Below are 14,465 nucleotides of genomic sequence, written 5' to 3' on the forward strand. Positions count from 1 at the left end.
CAGATACCTGAGAAACTAATTACAATAATAGGCAGTCTGATATGCTGAATAAAGATTTGAACAACGTGCTGTGAAAACCCTGAGGGAGGAGAGATTGTTTCTGTCCAAAAGAATATTCAAGGGTGGTATTGACAGTGGAGCTGGACCCTGAGTGATAACATAGCTTTCCATAACCAGATTCTGGAGCTGGAAATATAGTGAGAAACGTATTTTAGGCAGAACCACAAACTTCAGAATAGGTATGGAAAAGTGCATTTTTCTTGGGTAATAGTGATTAATATGATGACTGAAAGGTGTGGGCATCTTAAACAGTGAAGTGAGAGAACACTTTGAAACCAAAAATTTTAAAAGTAAGCAACTCTGTTTTGCCTAGTCATAAAGGAAACTGTAGGGAAAAGTAAGAGGTTAAGAAATAAAGGTAAGGTGAGGAGACTAAATGATTCTTTTTTTTACCTTTGTTAGATTTTCATAATGGCACTTCATTTTGTTAGAAGAGCATTTCAAGGCTGTTATACATATCCATAGTCAAATGAAAGAATAAAATGTATACTTTGAAACTCATATACATGATTTGTCATTTTATGTTTTAGATTATACCTTTGTCCTTCCATGAGTTTGAATTGAATGGGGAGAAAAGCAGGAGAGCTCCTGGTATTAGGTATTTTGAAAAGTCTGGAACAGCAGTCTGAGAAACTTTTATGAAGGGATTGGGGAAAAGAAAAGAATGCTATAAAATGTTTGTTACGTATAGCAGAAAAGAAATAGATAATTTAGTCGAATTTTTACAAGCCATTAGTTAATTTAGTGTTCAGAGTTAGAATCAAAAACCTAATGTTTTCTTTTTTTAAAGAAGTATTAAGTAGTAGTATTTTGAAGGTACAGATGGTGGTTTAATTTGTTAGATGCAGGAGAAATGGCATATACAAAGTCTTAATTTGGTATTTCTTTGGTGCTTGTTTCTTGCAAGCAACAGAATAGAAATAATTGAGTGGATAACAGTTACTTTTGTTTCTTTAATGTTCTAGCTTTAAAAATACCTATTGTATTCGACTCAGAGAGATCAGTGTTTAAAAGTGTCACCTTTTTTTTTTTCTTTTCTTTTCTTTTTTTTTTTTTGTTGGGTAAATTCCTAAATACATTTTAACCTAAAGTTTCAGGAAGAGTCTTTGGTGGATGACTCATTACTTCAAGATGATGATGAAGAAGAAGAGGACAATGAATCTCGTTCTTGGAGAAGATGATTTGACTGATCATTGATCGGCATATGCTAGAACTCTACCTGTGTTTCATTAGTATTATCTAATGTACTTTTACATATTTGTAAAAACAATTTTTTGGTAAAATGTGATGAAGATGGATTTCACAAATAGACAAAAGAGAAGAAAACTACCTTCTGATCCTGTATTTTGAAAGATTGATGTTTGCATTTTATTTCAGTAAACAATTGCTAAAGACATCACACTAGAAATATGCAATGTTTTTATTACATACTTCTACTGAACATTACAGAATTCTTTGGGTTCTTTGTAATTTAATGAATAGGTCTGAAAAAATATGACCCAATACTTGTTATAATTTAGAGGATTTTGTTTTACTCCAAATAAGGAATGAATTTGCATTTAAAATCTTAATGAATGTTTTCAAAATGAATAGATAACATAGTACTCTAACTAAAGTCTCCAAGTTATGTATTCATAATATTACATAGTAGTATGCTTAGGCTTTACTATGTATTAGCCTTTTGTTGGACTTGTGTATGTATTTTATCACATGGGTTTTAATAATAATGGTGTATGACTGCTTTACATATGAGTCCTTATGCATCTGGATGTTAAAAATAAAGTGGAATGGTCTCTTAAAAAGAAAAGAAAAGAAAAAAGTGACAAAAAGAAAAAAAAAGTCCAAGACAATGTTCCTTGATTAAAAAAAAAGAAAAAAAAAAGAAAGAAAAAAGAAAAGAAAGAAAAAGAACAAAGGAAAAAAAAGAAAATAAAAAATTAAAATAAATAGACCATTCCAGATGGTGATCTACCCTTCCCCCCAATTATCACAGAAGAAGCTATAATCACTTATTCTTAATGATTAATGATACCTTTACAATAATGTACAATCCAATGTTTAAAATTCTACCACTTCAGTTTGGTTTCATCCTATAAATTTTCAACAGATGTTTTAAAATTTAAAAGCAGGCTGATTAGTTTGGAGCCAGACTTCAAGTAGAGCTAACATTTGGTGAATAAGAAAGCATCATTTTACATTTTGGATGTATGAAAGAAAACTTGACCATTTGAAGATGTATGAATAAAGAAATGTACTATAGATACTACTTTAGGAAAACACTGTTTGGTAAGTGTTCCAGTCTGATACTTTAAGTGTGCATTTCCTATACTTGTATAAAAATCTTTGAAATTTGCAACAATATTGTGATTTTTAAATGGATTTCTCTGGCAAGTGAACATGATTATTGAAAGTTGATATAGCGGTTTTCAGGAAATAAATATATTCTTTGTAGAATGAGGGGGTAGGAGATTATTATATTTATTTTTAAAATCCATCATTTCAATTACAAGTGTTTCTGCCTCTCTTGAGATTATAGAGATAATATTAAAAATCACATTTTAAAAAATCACTTTCATTCATATTGGAGACCTTATAATCAAAAACTAATTCCATTTATGGATGCTGTTTTTTTTTTAAACTTCCCCATACACTTTGGGTTGAAGTTGTACTTTCTTGATGGTAATACTATTTTGTAGGAATGTTTTGACTTGCAGTTGCTTATATTTAAAATTACACACTCAGATTTCAGTTGTCAAAAATACTTACTTTACCAAAAACTTTACTTATATCTATGATATACTTTTATGTAGTCTTTTGTATGTTGACTATGTGCTATTCTGATTCATTAGGTAAGTTTCTTTTCTTTTCTTTTTAGTAGTCGTGAAAGGTGCCAAATTGGCAGAGGCTCACGTTTCTTCTCTTTACACCAAACAGGTATTATAAAGAAAGTAAATCTTTCGAAGGCCAGTTAAATCTCCATGCTGATTTTTGGCTTTATAATTTGATTAGTAAATTTTCGCCCAATGTTTCAAAAATTACTGTAAAATTCCCTTATAATGTACCTGAAATTACCTGCTTTGTTTATTTCAGCCCATAAACAGCTAACCAGAAACACCTAGCCTAAATTTCCTAGTAACCTAGAATTTTAAATGTTTTAACCATGTTGCTTTAAATGAATCAGAAGACAAGTATGTTTCAGTTTGATCTGACAGTATGAAGATTAAATATTACCAACATTCATTAGGTTCAGAAATTATACTTTTATAGACATTAGTATGGTTTTAATTATAAATGTTACTTATTATGGATTTTTATGGGTATGTTTCTAAATACTCATTCTCTGTGTTGTACTTTTTACATGTTCTTTTATTTAAAGTATTCATTAAATTTAAGTAGTCATTAATTCCCATTTTACAGATAAGGAAACTTAGGCTAATAGAAATGGAGTGATTTACCCAAAGTCATGGCTCATGAGTGGAAGGACTAGATTTGAATATAAGCATTCTGATTCAGTGCCAACTTTTTGTGTTTTGTTTTTGGTACTGGGGATTGAACCCAGGAGTGCTTCACCACTGAGCTACATCTCCAGATTCCTCCCAACCCCCACCCCCTACTTTTTTTTTGTTTGTTTATTTATTTTGTTTTGTTTTGTTTTTGAGACTAGCTCTAAGTTGCTGAAGGCCAAGCTAAGTTGCTGAAACTGGCCTTAAACTTGGGATCCTTTTGCCTCAACCTCACGAGTAACTGGGATTACAGGCGTCCCCACTTGTGCCAGCCCCCCCCCCCAAAAAAAAAAATTAAACTACATTACTACTTCTTTCCTAATTATTGATAAGTCATGAGATTGTGTTTATAGTAAATGTGGTAGTTCTTATCTCAGAGATACTGCACAAAATTAATATATTTATTTGTCATCAGGAAGTTCATACTTTTACCCTCCCTTTTAATGCAGCACTTTGTTCATATCTTTGTTACAATACTTATGTTGTAATATAATTTATCTGGTTATATGTTACAAGCTCCTCTAGGAAGGGGACCATGTCTTATTCATCTTTTTATCTCTACTGCTTATCATAAAGCCTGGCTCATGTGGGCACTCAAATGTTTGTTGGATAATATAGTGAATGAATGCATATTTAAATCTCCAGTAATGGGGTGACAATTACCTCCCTTGTTAATTCTTATCAATTTTACAAAAATTTCTTTTGATGGTCTTTTCAGTCACTGAGACCATTTTGCTAAACAGTGGATACAGTTAAACTTCTCTTTAGAGGGTTTATACTTACAGTCTTAGTGAAATTTCCACAATAATTAGTAAGGCATTAATATTTGGGAGTGTTAAATGTTGTAATATCAGAGGTAATATAGCCTTTGAGTTTCTATTAGAGAATGTGATTGCAAATACTGAGAATCACCAATCTAGTCCATCCCACTAATTTTTTATATCCAAAGGTGACCTAGTATAGAAAACTGGACAAGTGTTAAGAGATAACAGTTTTTGGTCTCAGCTCTGCAACTAACTGTGGCCTTAGACAAGTCTCTTACCTTATCCAGGGTTGTTTCCTTGTCTGTAAAATGAAAGGGGTTGGACTAGATGATCTCTAAGATCCCTTTCAAACGTGTAGTTTCTTTGGTGCTATTTTAGTGTTCCAAAACAATTTAATATATATAAATCAATTCTTTATGTCTGTTGTTGCTGTTGTTTCTATCATCTTATCAGTGGAAACAACTTAGATGTCGTTTTGATAATACATATAATATCCCTTGGTACAGTTTTATATGTAGACTTCCCAAATTCCATTCAACCTACTAATAAGTAAAAATTAACTTCTCTATTCACTAGCAACTTCCATTTCCCTATTATAACTTTTCCTTTTGTTTCTAAACTCAAGGTTTAAAAATAAAAATATCTGCCTGTAATGCAGAAAGTCTCTTCATATGCAAATATGGATTTAAATCCTCTGTTCATTTCAGTTTACTTTCTTTTTTTTACAATATGCTACCTAAAAGTAGAAACATTTTTAAATTCTATAATTCAACTAACAAGTTTTTTGCTTTACTGTGCATATATGAGCTGTTGCAGGCAGAGTTGGGGATGGGAAAAGGATTAAGGGCAACGTAGGTTATCTGCTTATAAGAAAAAACAGGAAAATCATATATTACTGGTTAAAAGATTGATTAGGATTACCTCAAGGGATGGTTGAGTTGTCATTTTACATATTTCAGTATTTTATGTCTCTAAGCAGTTGTTGTTTTAAGTGTTATTGGATAATTGTAACATTATAAAAATTAAGTATTTAATTGATGCCCATACATTTAATGAAACTATGATGCAGGAATGGAGAATATTCCATAACTTTTGTTTTATTGTCATATAATCCAATGTAACAACCAGTAGTGTAAAGACAAGGCTTCACTGTTTTAGCTGATTACTTATAACAAGTATAGCTGAACTTAATAGAAGAAAACATCTTGTTACTAAAACTGGTTTTGGGGCACTGTATTTCCAGTCTTATTTGGAACACTAACTATTGGGCATAAAGGTCTTTTAAAAAAAAAAGCAGTTGCTTGTTTGGTATGTTGAAATATTAATGATTGTATCAGAGTATCATACAGATTTTATCCATCCATATTTTCTTTTTTCCCCTTACACATAATACAGACTAATTATAGAAAATTAGATTTAGTTCTCCTAGAATTTACCTAAGTATTTATGAGCCTCTCCCCCTTTTATAAAAAGTTTGCTAGCCTTTTAAAACAGATGTCCTGTATGATTGTTAAATTAGTTCACTTTTTTGAGCTTTCTTTCAGAACTTCTAAAATCCTATAAATTAAAAATGGAAATTTAATGTAGAATTAAATCACCACTGTAAAATATTTGTAAGGCAGAAGGAAAATTTCTTTTTCCCATATATTAGAAACTTATTTTTGTTAACATCTTGAACTGGCTAGTTCTAAGGTATGTATATGATTTTTAGAAAAGAATAGTTCTATTTTTTTCTCTTTGACATTATATACTTATCAAATGAAACAGTCTTCTAAGATAGCTACCTAAAAGTCCTAGGAAGAAAGAAATTTTGGTGAACATTACTCCCATTGTCAATAATTTCAAATGAGAACATCATACTTCTTTAGTAGAAAAACACCTAATATCTTGCACTTTGTTAGTATTTTGTGCTCATTACTTAATTAATTGAAAGCACTCTTAATTTCACATCACATTTTTATATTTACTCCTTCCTAAGTCTCTCCCTTCGTGTTTCTTTATTTCATCCATTCACTTTTCTTCTCATCATCCAAAGTTAGTCTTTTTTGGTATACCAGACACTGTCTCATTTTGATGCATTTCTTTTTGACCTTAGTACTTAGTATAGAATTTTATATCATACAGAGTGTTTAAAGAATGAAATGGTAATTGAATGGAATTTAAGGAAATTAGTTATACCTTGCAATTACTTTAAAGAAAATTTTTATTTTTATTTAAAATACCTTGGAGTTCATATTTTTTAAATTTTTCTCTGCCTACCCACATCTCTATGAATATATAACCTGATAAGGATCTAGATTTCCTAACTGAAAATTTCAGTCAGAACCATGTTATAGTGCTGTGAGTTTTGGAAGCTTGATGTTTCAAAGAAGCATGATGCAGAGAAGTTTTGTTAAAATCACTTTAGTCCAAAGCTAGTCCTTTGTGTAATTTGTCTGCAACTTTGATTATGATTCCTTTCTCAAAAAGATTATTTTAATGTTTAGAAAAGTTGGAGATCAATTTATGGTGTGACTCAATTTTTAGAATTATTTGCTTCTTGCAAAGTTTTTTTTTAATAGTCTTCTCTTTTTTCAGCAGAGAGAGATCATCATTGCCTGAATTTAGTTTTGTGACTACAAGAGCAAGACCTGTTCCTGTCCGGAGACGACTGTTAATGATAATATCATCCTATCATTTTGTTGCCCTTTATCAATTGAATAGATGTTTACATGTACTATAATTAGCATTTTATCTTTACAGTACACCCGAGTCCAGAAGTATCTGAATGTGTGTTCTGTGTGACCTTATTCATAAAGGTTTTTTCCCCTTACTTTATAGCCACTATTTTTTTAAACACCTTAAAGAAGGAACAAGGCCTCTTAGTTTCCTAATATGAGTACATTCAACCTCAGCCAAATTGAGAATTGTGTCTGGGAAATCTATAAAGCCATGATACTGTGTGTGTTCATTAGCATGAACAATTTATAATGAAGAAAATGAATTAAAAAGTTAAGCATAGTTTGGTTTTAGTTTTTTCTTGGTTTTAAGATATATTTCTGAGATTACAAGAGTCACTTAAAATAATTTTGAACAAATGAGATATTTTTACACACTGTAATGCTTGCCCATTTCTTAATGAATATACTTCATTGCCAGCACCACTTACCCAAATATTATTTTTTTTAATTCTTCGCTCTTCAAAACAAGGAGAATAATTTTCTTTTTGAGTAATAAATGATGCTCTGTGGATTATAAATATTGAAAGAGATCTATTAAATGTCCAGTTTACACAGCTTTTCCTGTTTTCTTCACTTGTAATCAAACATCAAAAGATGATCAAAGATGAGCAAGGGGAAATAGTATAATGTGTCTAACATTGTTAAAGACTATATAGTTTCAGCTGCTTTAAAAAGTGCATAGTGCTTGGTTCAGTAGCACATATACTAAAATTGGAATGATACAGAGAAGATTAGCATGGCCCATGCTCAAGGATAACACAAATTCGTGAAGCGTTCCATATTTTTAAAAATGTGTATACAAATTATTTATAAACAATGGCTTAGAATTACCAAGACTATGATTAAATCTCATGTACACTCAATATTTTTTAAAAAATTTTCTCAGTATTCCTTCATAGATTCTTAGGCATTTGAGCACTCAAGTCTTTATTAGAAAAGTGAAGTTACACTGATTCTATTCACCATTTTTTTTAAGTTCATCCAGACATACTTTTTTTGTGTGCAAAGCTGACTATTCTACATTATTTTCCCCTTGAATATGCATCGTGATTGTCTTATAAAAAATGAAGAGAATGTAATAAACATAATATTATCTGTTTTGATCCACGTTGGTTACACAGGCATGGTTAAGGGAAAAGTCATATTGTGAAAAGTCTTCTGATAGTTATTAACAAGGCATTTGTTTTCTTAAACTTGACTTTTTTGAGGGGGCCGGGGGCATTCGCATTTACAAACTAGCAGGTAGCTAGCTACCGGAAATTCAAAAACATTTTCCCAGATTAGTTTGGTACTTTTGATTTTCAAGGAAGGACTCTCTGCCCCTAAAGTAGTAGTTCAGCTGCTAGATTAGAACCCAAAGAACATCTTCTGAAGAGACCCTACTTGCTCTTAAATTTTGTTATTTTAATGGATGTGGACCATTTACTACCACCTTCAACTTTGTCATGGTTTTTCCCTTTGCTTTTAAATTAAAGCAAATTGAATATGCCAGTGGGAATCAAAAGTCAAGATGATTTGATTCTCATTAAGATCATTGTGTTTTTTGAAAATCGCTGTGAGATCCAGTTGGTCAGTTATGTATTTAAATCCTCATATGTTGATTAAAGATAGGTTCTCATTTTTTAAATTTTCTTAAATAGGATTCTCATGGAGCTATGTGTAGATAACTGTACAGAATCACTTTTATGTAATGAATGAAGTGGTTTACCTCTGCATGATTGCATTATGGAAGCCTTTTATATATCTTTATATTTTTCAATATACTTAGATTTTACACTATTAGCCACTCTAGTCATGCTATATTTGTTTTTTTAATAGAGTTTATAAATATTTATGCTCAAAGTACAGATCAACTGAATATTTTTGGTCTTGTTTACAAGATAATACTTTAAAGTGATACAGGCCCCTCAAGTGTCTTAGGAAAAAGTCGTTGGTGCTACAAAACCTTTCATTAATCATTTTGAACCTGTTGTCTAGACTTTGCTAGGCTTTAATCTGTGATTGCTTATGATTTATTCTAATCTAGCAGCATAATTATAAAAGTGGTTCATGCTGAGTCAAGTAAAGAGCCCAGCCTATTTGAAACACCTCATAAGTTAAGGAAATGGTACAGAATGACTGTACACTTATTTGTGCCCAGCTTCCCCTAAAAGATTATTTTGATAAGAAGGTTATTAATTTGACTAAAATTTTAAAAAATGTATTCAGCATGGCTGTTTTCTCATATGTCAATTGGAAAACTTCTCTAGTACTAAAATATTATGTAATCTTACTCTGCTTCAAGTTGCCTTCTTTCACTCAACAGTAGGCAGAGTAATTCTTGACTATTTGCAGAATACTTGATGAGTTATTAAGAGATGTATTATTACATTGTACAAGTTTTGCATTGATGTGTAGAGTTTTTGTTTTGTCCCCAAATTTTATTCCAGCACCTTAGTGAATGTTCTTAAGATACTATTGTTAAGTATCAGCAAAGCATTCATATATGTTTACTTTTGATTCTCAGAATCCTGAACTTGTTTTGAGTGGTACTACTTCAGAACATACTGTCTGGCACAAGATTTCCTTTAACAAGTGGTTTGTTTTAACTTAGTTTCTGTGGACTGCTGAATCTAAAAACACCAAAGGAGTTTTTTCTTGTCTGAAGACTGGATTGTTCCAGTGTTTAATACCTGTGCCCATAAGTATCCCATTTCATGAATGTGTGTTGGCATGGGGAAAAATATTCCCTGCTCTTTGAGTGGAGCGAAAGTAATTGGTTAAGCTGTAGCAGCTTTTTGTTTATTTTTAAAGTGATAATAAAACTTGAACTTAAAAAAGGCAAAACTTGAACTAGAAACTACTCTTGTATGCTTAGAATGTTTATAGTATTACATGGTTTATGTGGGGTTGTCAACATTTTTATTATTTATAGTTGAATTATGTTTTGTTTGTTAAATATCCATAATGTTTATTATTTTTATATTTCAAAAATTTTAAAATAAAATAGTCTTACTAAAAACAGTTGTTAACGTTTAGAATTGTCCTACATCTTGCATCAGCTATATTATTATGAACTAGAAAGATATGTACCCGATGGGCATTAACAGTTGAGAATTCTGAAAATTGTCTGTACAAAGAAATGGCTCCACATTTTCTCTTGCTTCTTCACTCTCATTCTTATTTTTTTAATTTAATTTTGGTTCTGGTGTGTTGATAGCTTAATAACTCCTCTCACATATGCATACATAAATTTTCATTACCCTTTTCCTCTCTAGTTTCTGCCTCTTCACTGGTGGAAGTTTTCTCTATTCATTTATGGCCAACAATTTAGGAGTGATAAGTATAGAAATACTATTATGATGTCAAATGAGGAATTCCATGGATTTCTAAAAGGGAAGTATCAATCCCCGAGGCCTTTGAAAGCTTTCAAATTTCTCTAACTGAATTTTCACCTGAAGTTTTTTCCCTTCTGATCTGATTTGGCCTACTTTCCCAGCATTTAGCATGTTCATTTCATATTTAATTTTATCAAATGGATTTTATAAAAACTCTGCAAAAATGCATTTTCATCTCACTGTTTCAATAAAAAAATCTAAAGAGATAACGGTTGTGGAATGGAGAACTTTTGTTAATCTTGGTAAAATTATTTTAACAATATAGTCATTTTATATATACACATATATTTGCAGATGTATGTGTATATATTCATGCCTTTACAGTATTTGAAGATTGTGTTAGCCTTCATTTAAACCCAAATATATTTTTTTCACAAAGAACAAACTTGTCCTTTTTAGTTCTTTTAAAAGATCATATGTAGTATGTGTCATTGTAGAGAAGCTAGAAATGTTAAAAGGCCAAGATGTAGTATAATAGCCTTTCATCTATAAATGATCACTAGACATTTTTAAAATGTGACTATACAGTTTATTTTGTAGCCTATTGCAGAGTTAATACCATCTTTAAGAGTCCATCATTTGTAGATGAATCATGTAATGAATCAATTCTTAGTTTGGGTAGATAGGCCTTTCCATTCCTTGAATGTATGAATATATCCTTGAAAATCTGTACCTTTGATTATTTGTGATATATCCTCAGAATTGCTTAGTCAGAGCATACTGATTTTTAAAACTTGATAAATTTTGCATGTTATCATTTACAAAGCTGATAATACATGCAAATATCTAGGTAGGTACTTATCATAATTTAACTTTGAAAATAGCATAAGTTGAGTTTGCACATTTTAGAACTCAATTGAATTTATTCCATGTTTATATTATGGCAAATCATATTATGCTTATTAGTAAAATAATTAAGCTGTGATATAGTATTGAAACTGTTACTGATGTTTTCCACAACATATAGTCTCCAGGATTTTGTGAACCACAGCAGTCCTTTCTTGGAACTACATATTTTTAAATAATTTTTTATGACATTTTTATTTTTAAGAAAATGTTTTTGGAGTAGTCTATGTTGAAGGTATGGCATATCTTTATTAAGATAAAATAGTGGGAGTATCAGGATTGTAATTCCCATTTCTAATACCATATTATAAGAATTTGGTCACCAATTAAGAATTCATAACCAGGAAATCTCTATACTTTAATCTTCAAACTGCTTTTTTTTTCCTGAAAACTATTTGTGTTTTCTTCATACTGGTGCACATAAATATGAAATGGAGTATAAAAGACAGTCAGACAATGGGAAGATAATTGTTCCACCTAGTTTTCCTTTTTTTTTTTTCTTTCCTTTCATTAAAAAAGGTTTCGAAAAGAAAATCCACCCTATTGGAAAGAAAAATTTCTTGCAAACCATATTTTTCTTTTTTTTTTTATATATCTTTTTAGATATACATGACAGTAGAGTGCATTTTGGTATATTATACATACATGGAGCATAACATACTAATTAGAATCCTATTCTTGTGGTCATACGTGATGCGGAATTAACCTGATAGTGTATTCAAATACAAGGATAGGAAAATAATATCCAGCAAACTATATTTTTCAAGCTGTCCTTGTTATAGTAATGCTTTTATCTAAATGGGAATGGGCACATTTTAGATATAATATACAATATATGAAATGAATTCCAGTATTTGAGGGTATACAGTGATAATAACAGCATTTTCTTCAATTCACAGTTTGATTCACTTTTTATAAGTCTAACCTGATATTGAAAGTGTCACACAGTATTATATTTTATATTCAGTGCTCTGAGAACCATGATTCTTACAGTATACAGTGTGTTTGAGGATTTTTTTTTTTTATTTTAGGACATGGAGTTAATGAGATCAACTGATACTTCTGATTTCAGGGAGATAATGTACAGATCACACACACAAAAAGTAAGCCTTTCAAGTATCTGATATTCTTGAAGCATTTTTGATATTAAAATGCTTTTATTTATCACAAAGATGTCATTTAGCTTTTCAGTGTGTCTGGAAATGCAGGTAGATATTTGTAGTGTCTGAGACATTACCAAACCTAATTTTTGAAAAATGATATTAGAAGTGTCTAGAAGTAATACTTAGAAATTATAAGAAGTATTTGCAGTTTGGGAGTTAGAAAACTGTCAAAAGTAGGCTAGTGGGTAATGTGCCAATTTTACACTGTACTTTCTTACCAACTTAATATTTAGTTAATAAACTAAGGAATGATAGGTCAATTTCTGGCATTTGGCAATGGTTATGTCTGAAGTAATTTAATAAAAACCAAAAAGGTAATTTTTGACAAAAATATTCTTTGATTATTTCCTTATTAATTGTGGCAGTCCTCAAACCATATTCATAGCATCTAAATGAATTAAAACTACATATACTAAACATTTTATAGAAACTTACCCATTTTTTGTTAACCTAAAGAGGTCTTTTTGTCAAGATGTTCACTGGAGAGAACCTCCAACTTAAAAGTGCTTACAAAAGAACAGCTTTCTAAGTGCCAAGGATGAGAGGAAGTGATTGATTGTGTTGGTTCTATTTAGATTGTGAAGGTTCTATTTAGATTGTGAAGGTTCTATTTAGATTGAAGGCTAACTGGAAGTAAGTAGCACAATTTGTTCTTTTTTTTTTCCCCAATTGATAAACTTTATTGACCAATAGGAGACATGAAAACTTCATAGAAAAAGGTGCATTCAAGAGCTTCTCTTTAGGATCTCCTGTTCATGGGGAAGCAGTCAAGGGAGAGGTGATCAGCAATCTAAGTTCCAAGGTACTATTGTTTGTTTTGAGACAGGGTCTCATTCGTTGCTCTCTCAAATGGTGAGCTAAAGTGATTTTCTTGCCTCAGAAACTAGAACTACAGGCAAGCACCACTGTGCCCAGCTCCAAGTTGCCTTTTTATCTTCCCAGCTACAAGAGCACTTCAACACAAGTTATTTTGTCACACAAAGGTATAAACCATATTGTCAAGGTTCAGTGTTCTCTAAGAATTTTGCTTATGCTTAAACATAACTTTCTTGTCACTGCTTTTGCCAGTTGGACCTCGGAACTTTCCAAATTTGTACTTTTTGTGCTGCCTTGTGAGCAATGTCCTACCATAATATCCTTCCAGATTCTGTGCTGAACAAGGGGTTGAGCAGTTAACCAGAGCAGCTGGTATGCACTAGTGTTCTCTTTCAGATTGCATTCAATAGAAGAGATACACAGCTGTTTTTATTATATTTTGTTATTGGGCTCCTCTCTTCACCCTCAGACTATACTTGATTGTTATTTTTAAAAAGTGAGAGATGGTTAGTCTCGGCATCATTAAGGAAATTGAATTTATAATTGAAAAACTCCCTTCCCTCCCCGCAAAAAAGTTTATATCCAGATTGTTTAACTGGAGAATGCTACCAAAGACTTGAAGAAAAATTAACAATTCTATACAATCTCAGAAAAAAAATAGAAGATGAATGAATGAATACTACACAGTTCATTATATGAATCTTATACTGAAATCAAAACGAGACAGTAAAAGGTGCAAAGCTGGTTTAATATTTAATCAACCACCATATTAACAGGCTAAAGAAGAAGAATCATTCCAATCAAAGAAAAAATGTTGGACAAAATTTAGTATCCATGATTTGAAAAAAAAAAATGGGAATAGCAGATAAATCCTTTAACTTCAAAAAGAACACACAAAACTGTAGCTAATATTCTACTTAATGATGAATGACTATTTACCCCAAGACTAAAAACAAAGGAAAGATGTCTGCTCTCAGCTGGTTAATTTAGCATAGTGCTAAAAATTCTAGCTAATGCAATAAGGAAAAGAAAAACCACAGAGATTGGAAAGGAAGAATTAAAACTTTCCCTATTTAGAGCTAACATCATCTGTTTACAAAATCCTAGATAGCAAATGAGTTTAGTAAGATTCCAAGATAAAAAGTAAACATACTAAAATCAATTGTGTTTTTATGTACTAGCAATAAACATAAGACAAAATTACAATCAAAAAAAT

General features: G+C 31.0%; 1 protein-coding gene and 1 non-coding gene across 13 annotated transcripts in view; both read left to right on the top strand.

Moving 5' to 3' along the window:
- Rbm26 (RNA binding motif protein 26) overlaps positions 1–10,633 on the top strand; it is a 78,874-nt gene extending 68,241 nt beyond the window's left edge. For 7 of the 12 annotated variants that reach the window (XM_071611394.1, XM_071611402.1, XM_027941541.3 and 4 more), the window contains 3 exons: positions 1,152–2,346; positions 2,936–2,994; positions 6,905–10,633. In XM_071611394.1, the coding sequence (XP_071467495.1) occupies positions 1,152–1,241 (90 nt within the window). In that variant the 3' untranslated portion in view covers positions 1,242–2,346; positions 2,936–2,994; positions 6,905–10,633. The remainder of the gene's footprint in view (positions 1–1,151; positions 2,347–2,935; positions 2,995–6,904) is intronic. The other 5 variants (XM_071611396.1, XM_071611395.1, XM_071611397.1 and 2 more) reach the window with 5 other exon arrangements.
- Positions 7,729–7,833, top strand: LOC114097668 (U6 spliceosomal RNA). The gene has a single exon (XR_003583617.1). It is a non-coding gene; the product is annotated as a U6 spliceosomal RNA (small nuclear RNA).
- Positions 10,634–14,465: the final 3,832 nt, after the last annotated feature.

Source organism: Marmota flaviventris, chromosome 4, assembly GCF_047511675.1.
Source record: "Marmota flaviventris isolate mMarFla1 chromosome 4, mMarFla1.hap1, whole genome shotgun sequence".
NCBI classification, from domain to species: domain Eukaryota; kingdom Metazoa; phylum Chordata; class Mammalia; order Rodentia; family Sciuridae; genus Marmota; species Marmota flaviventris.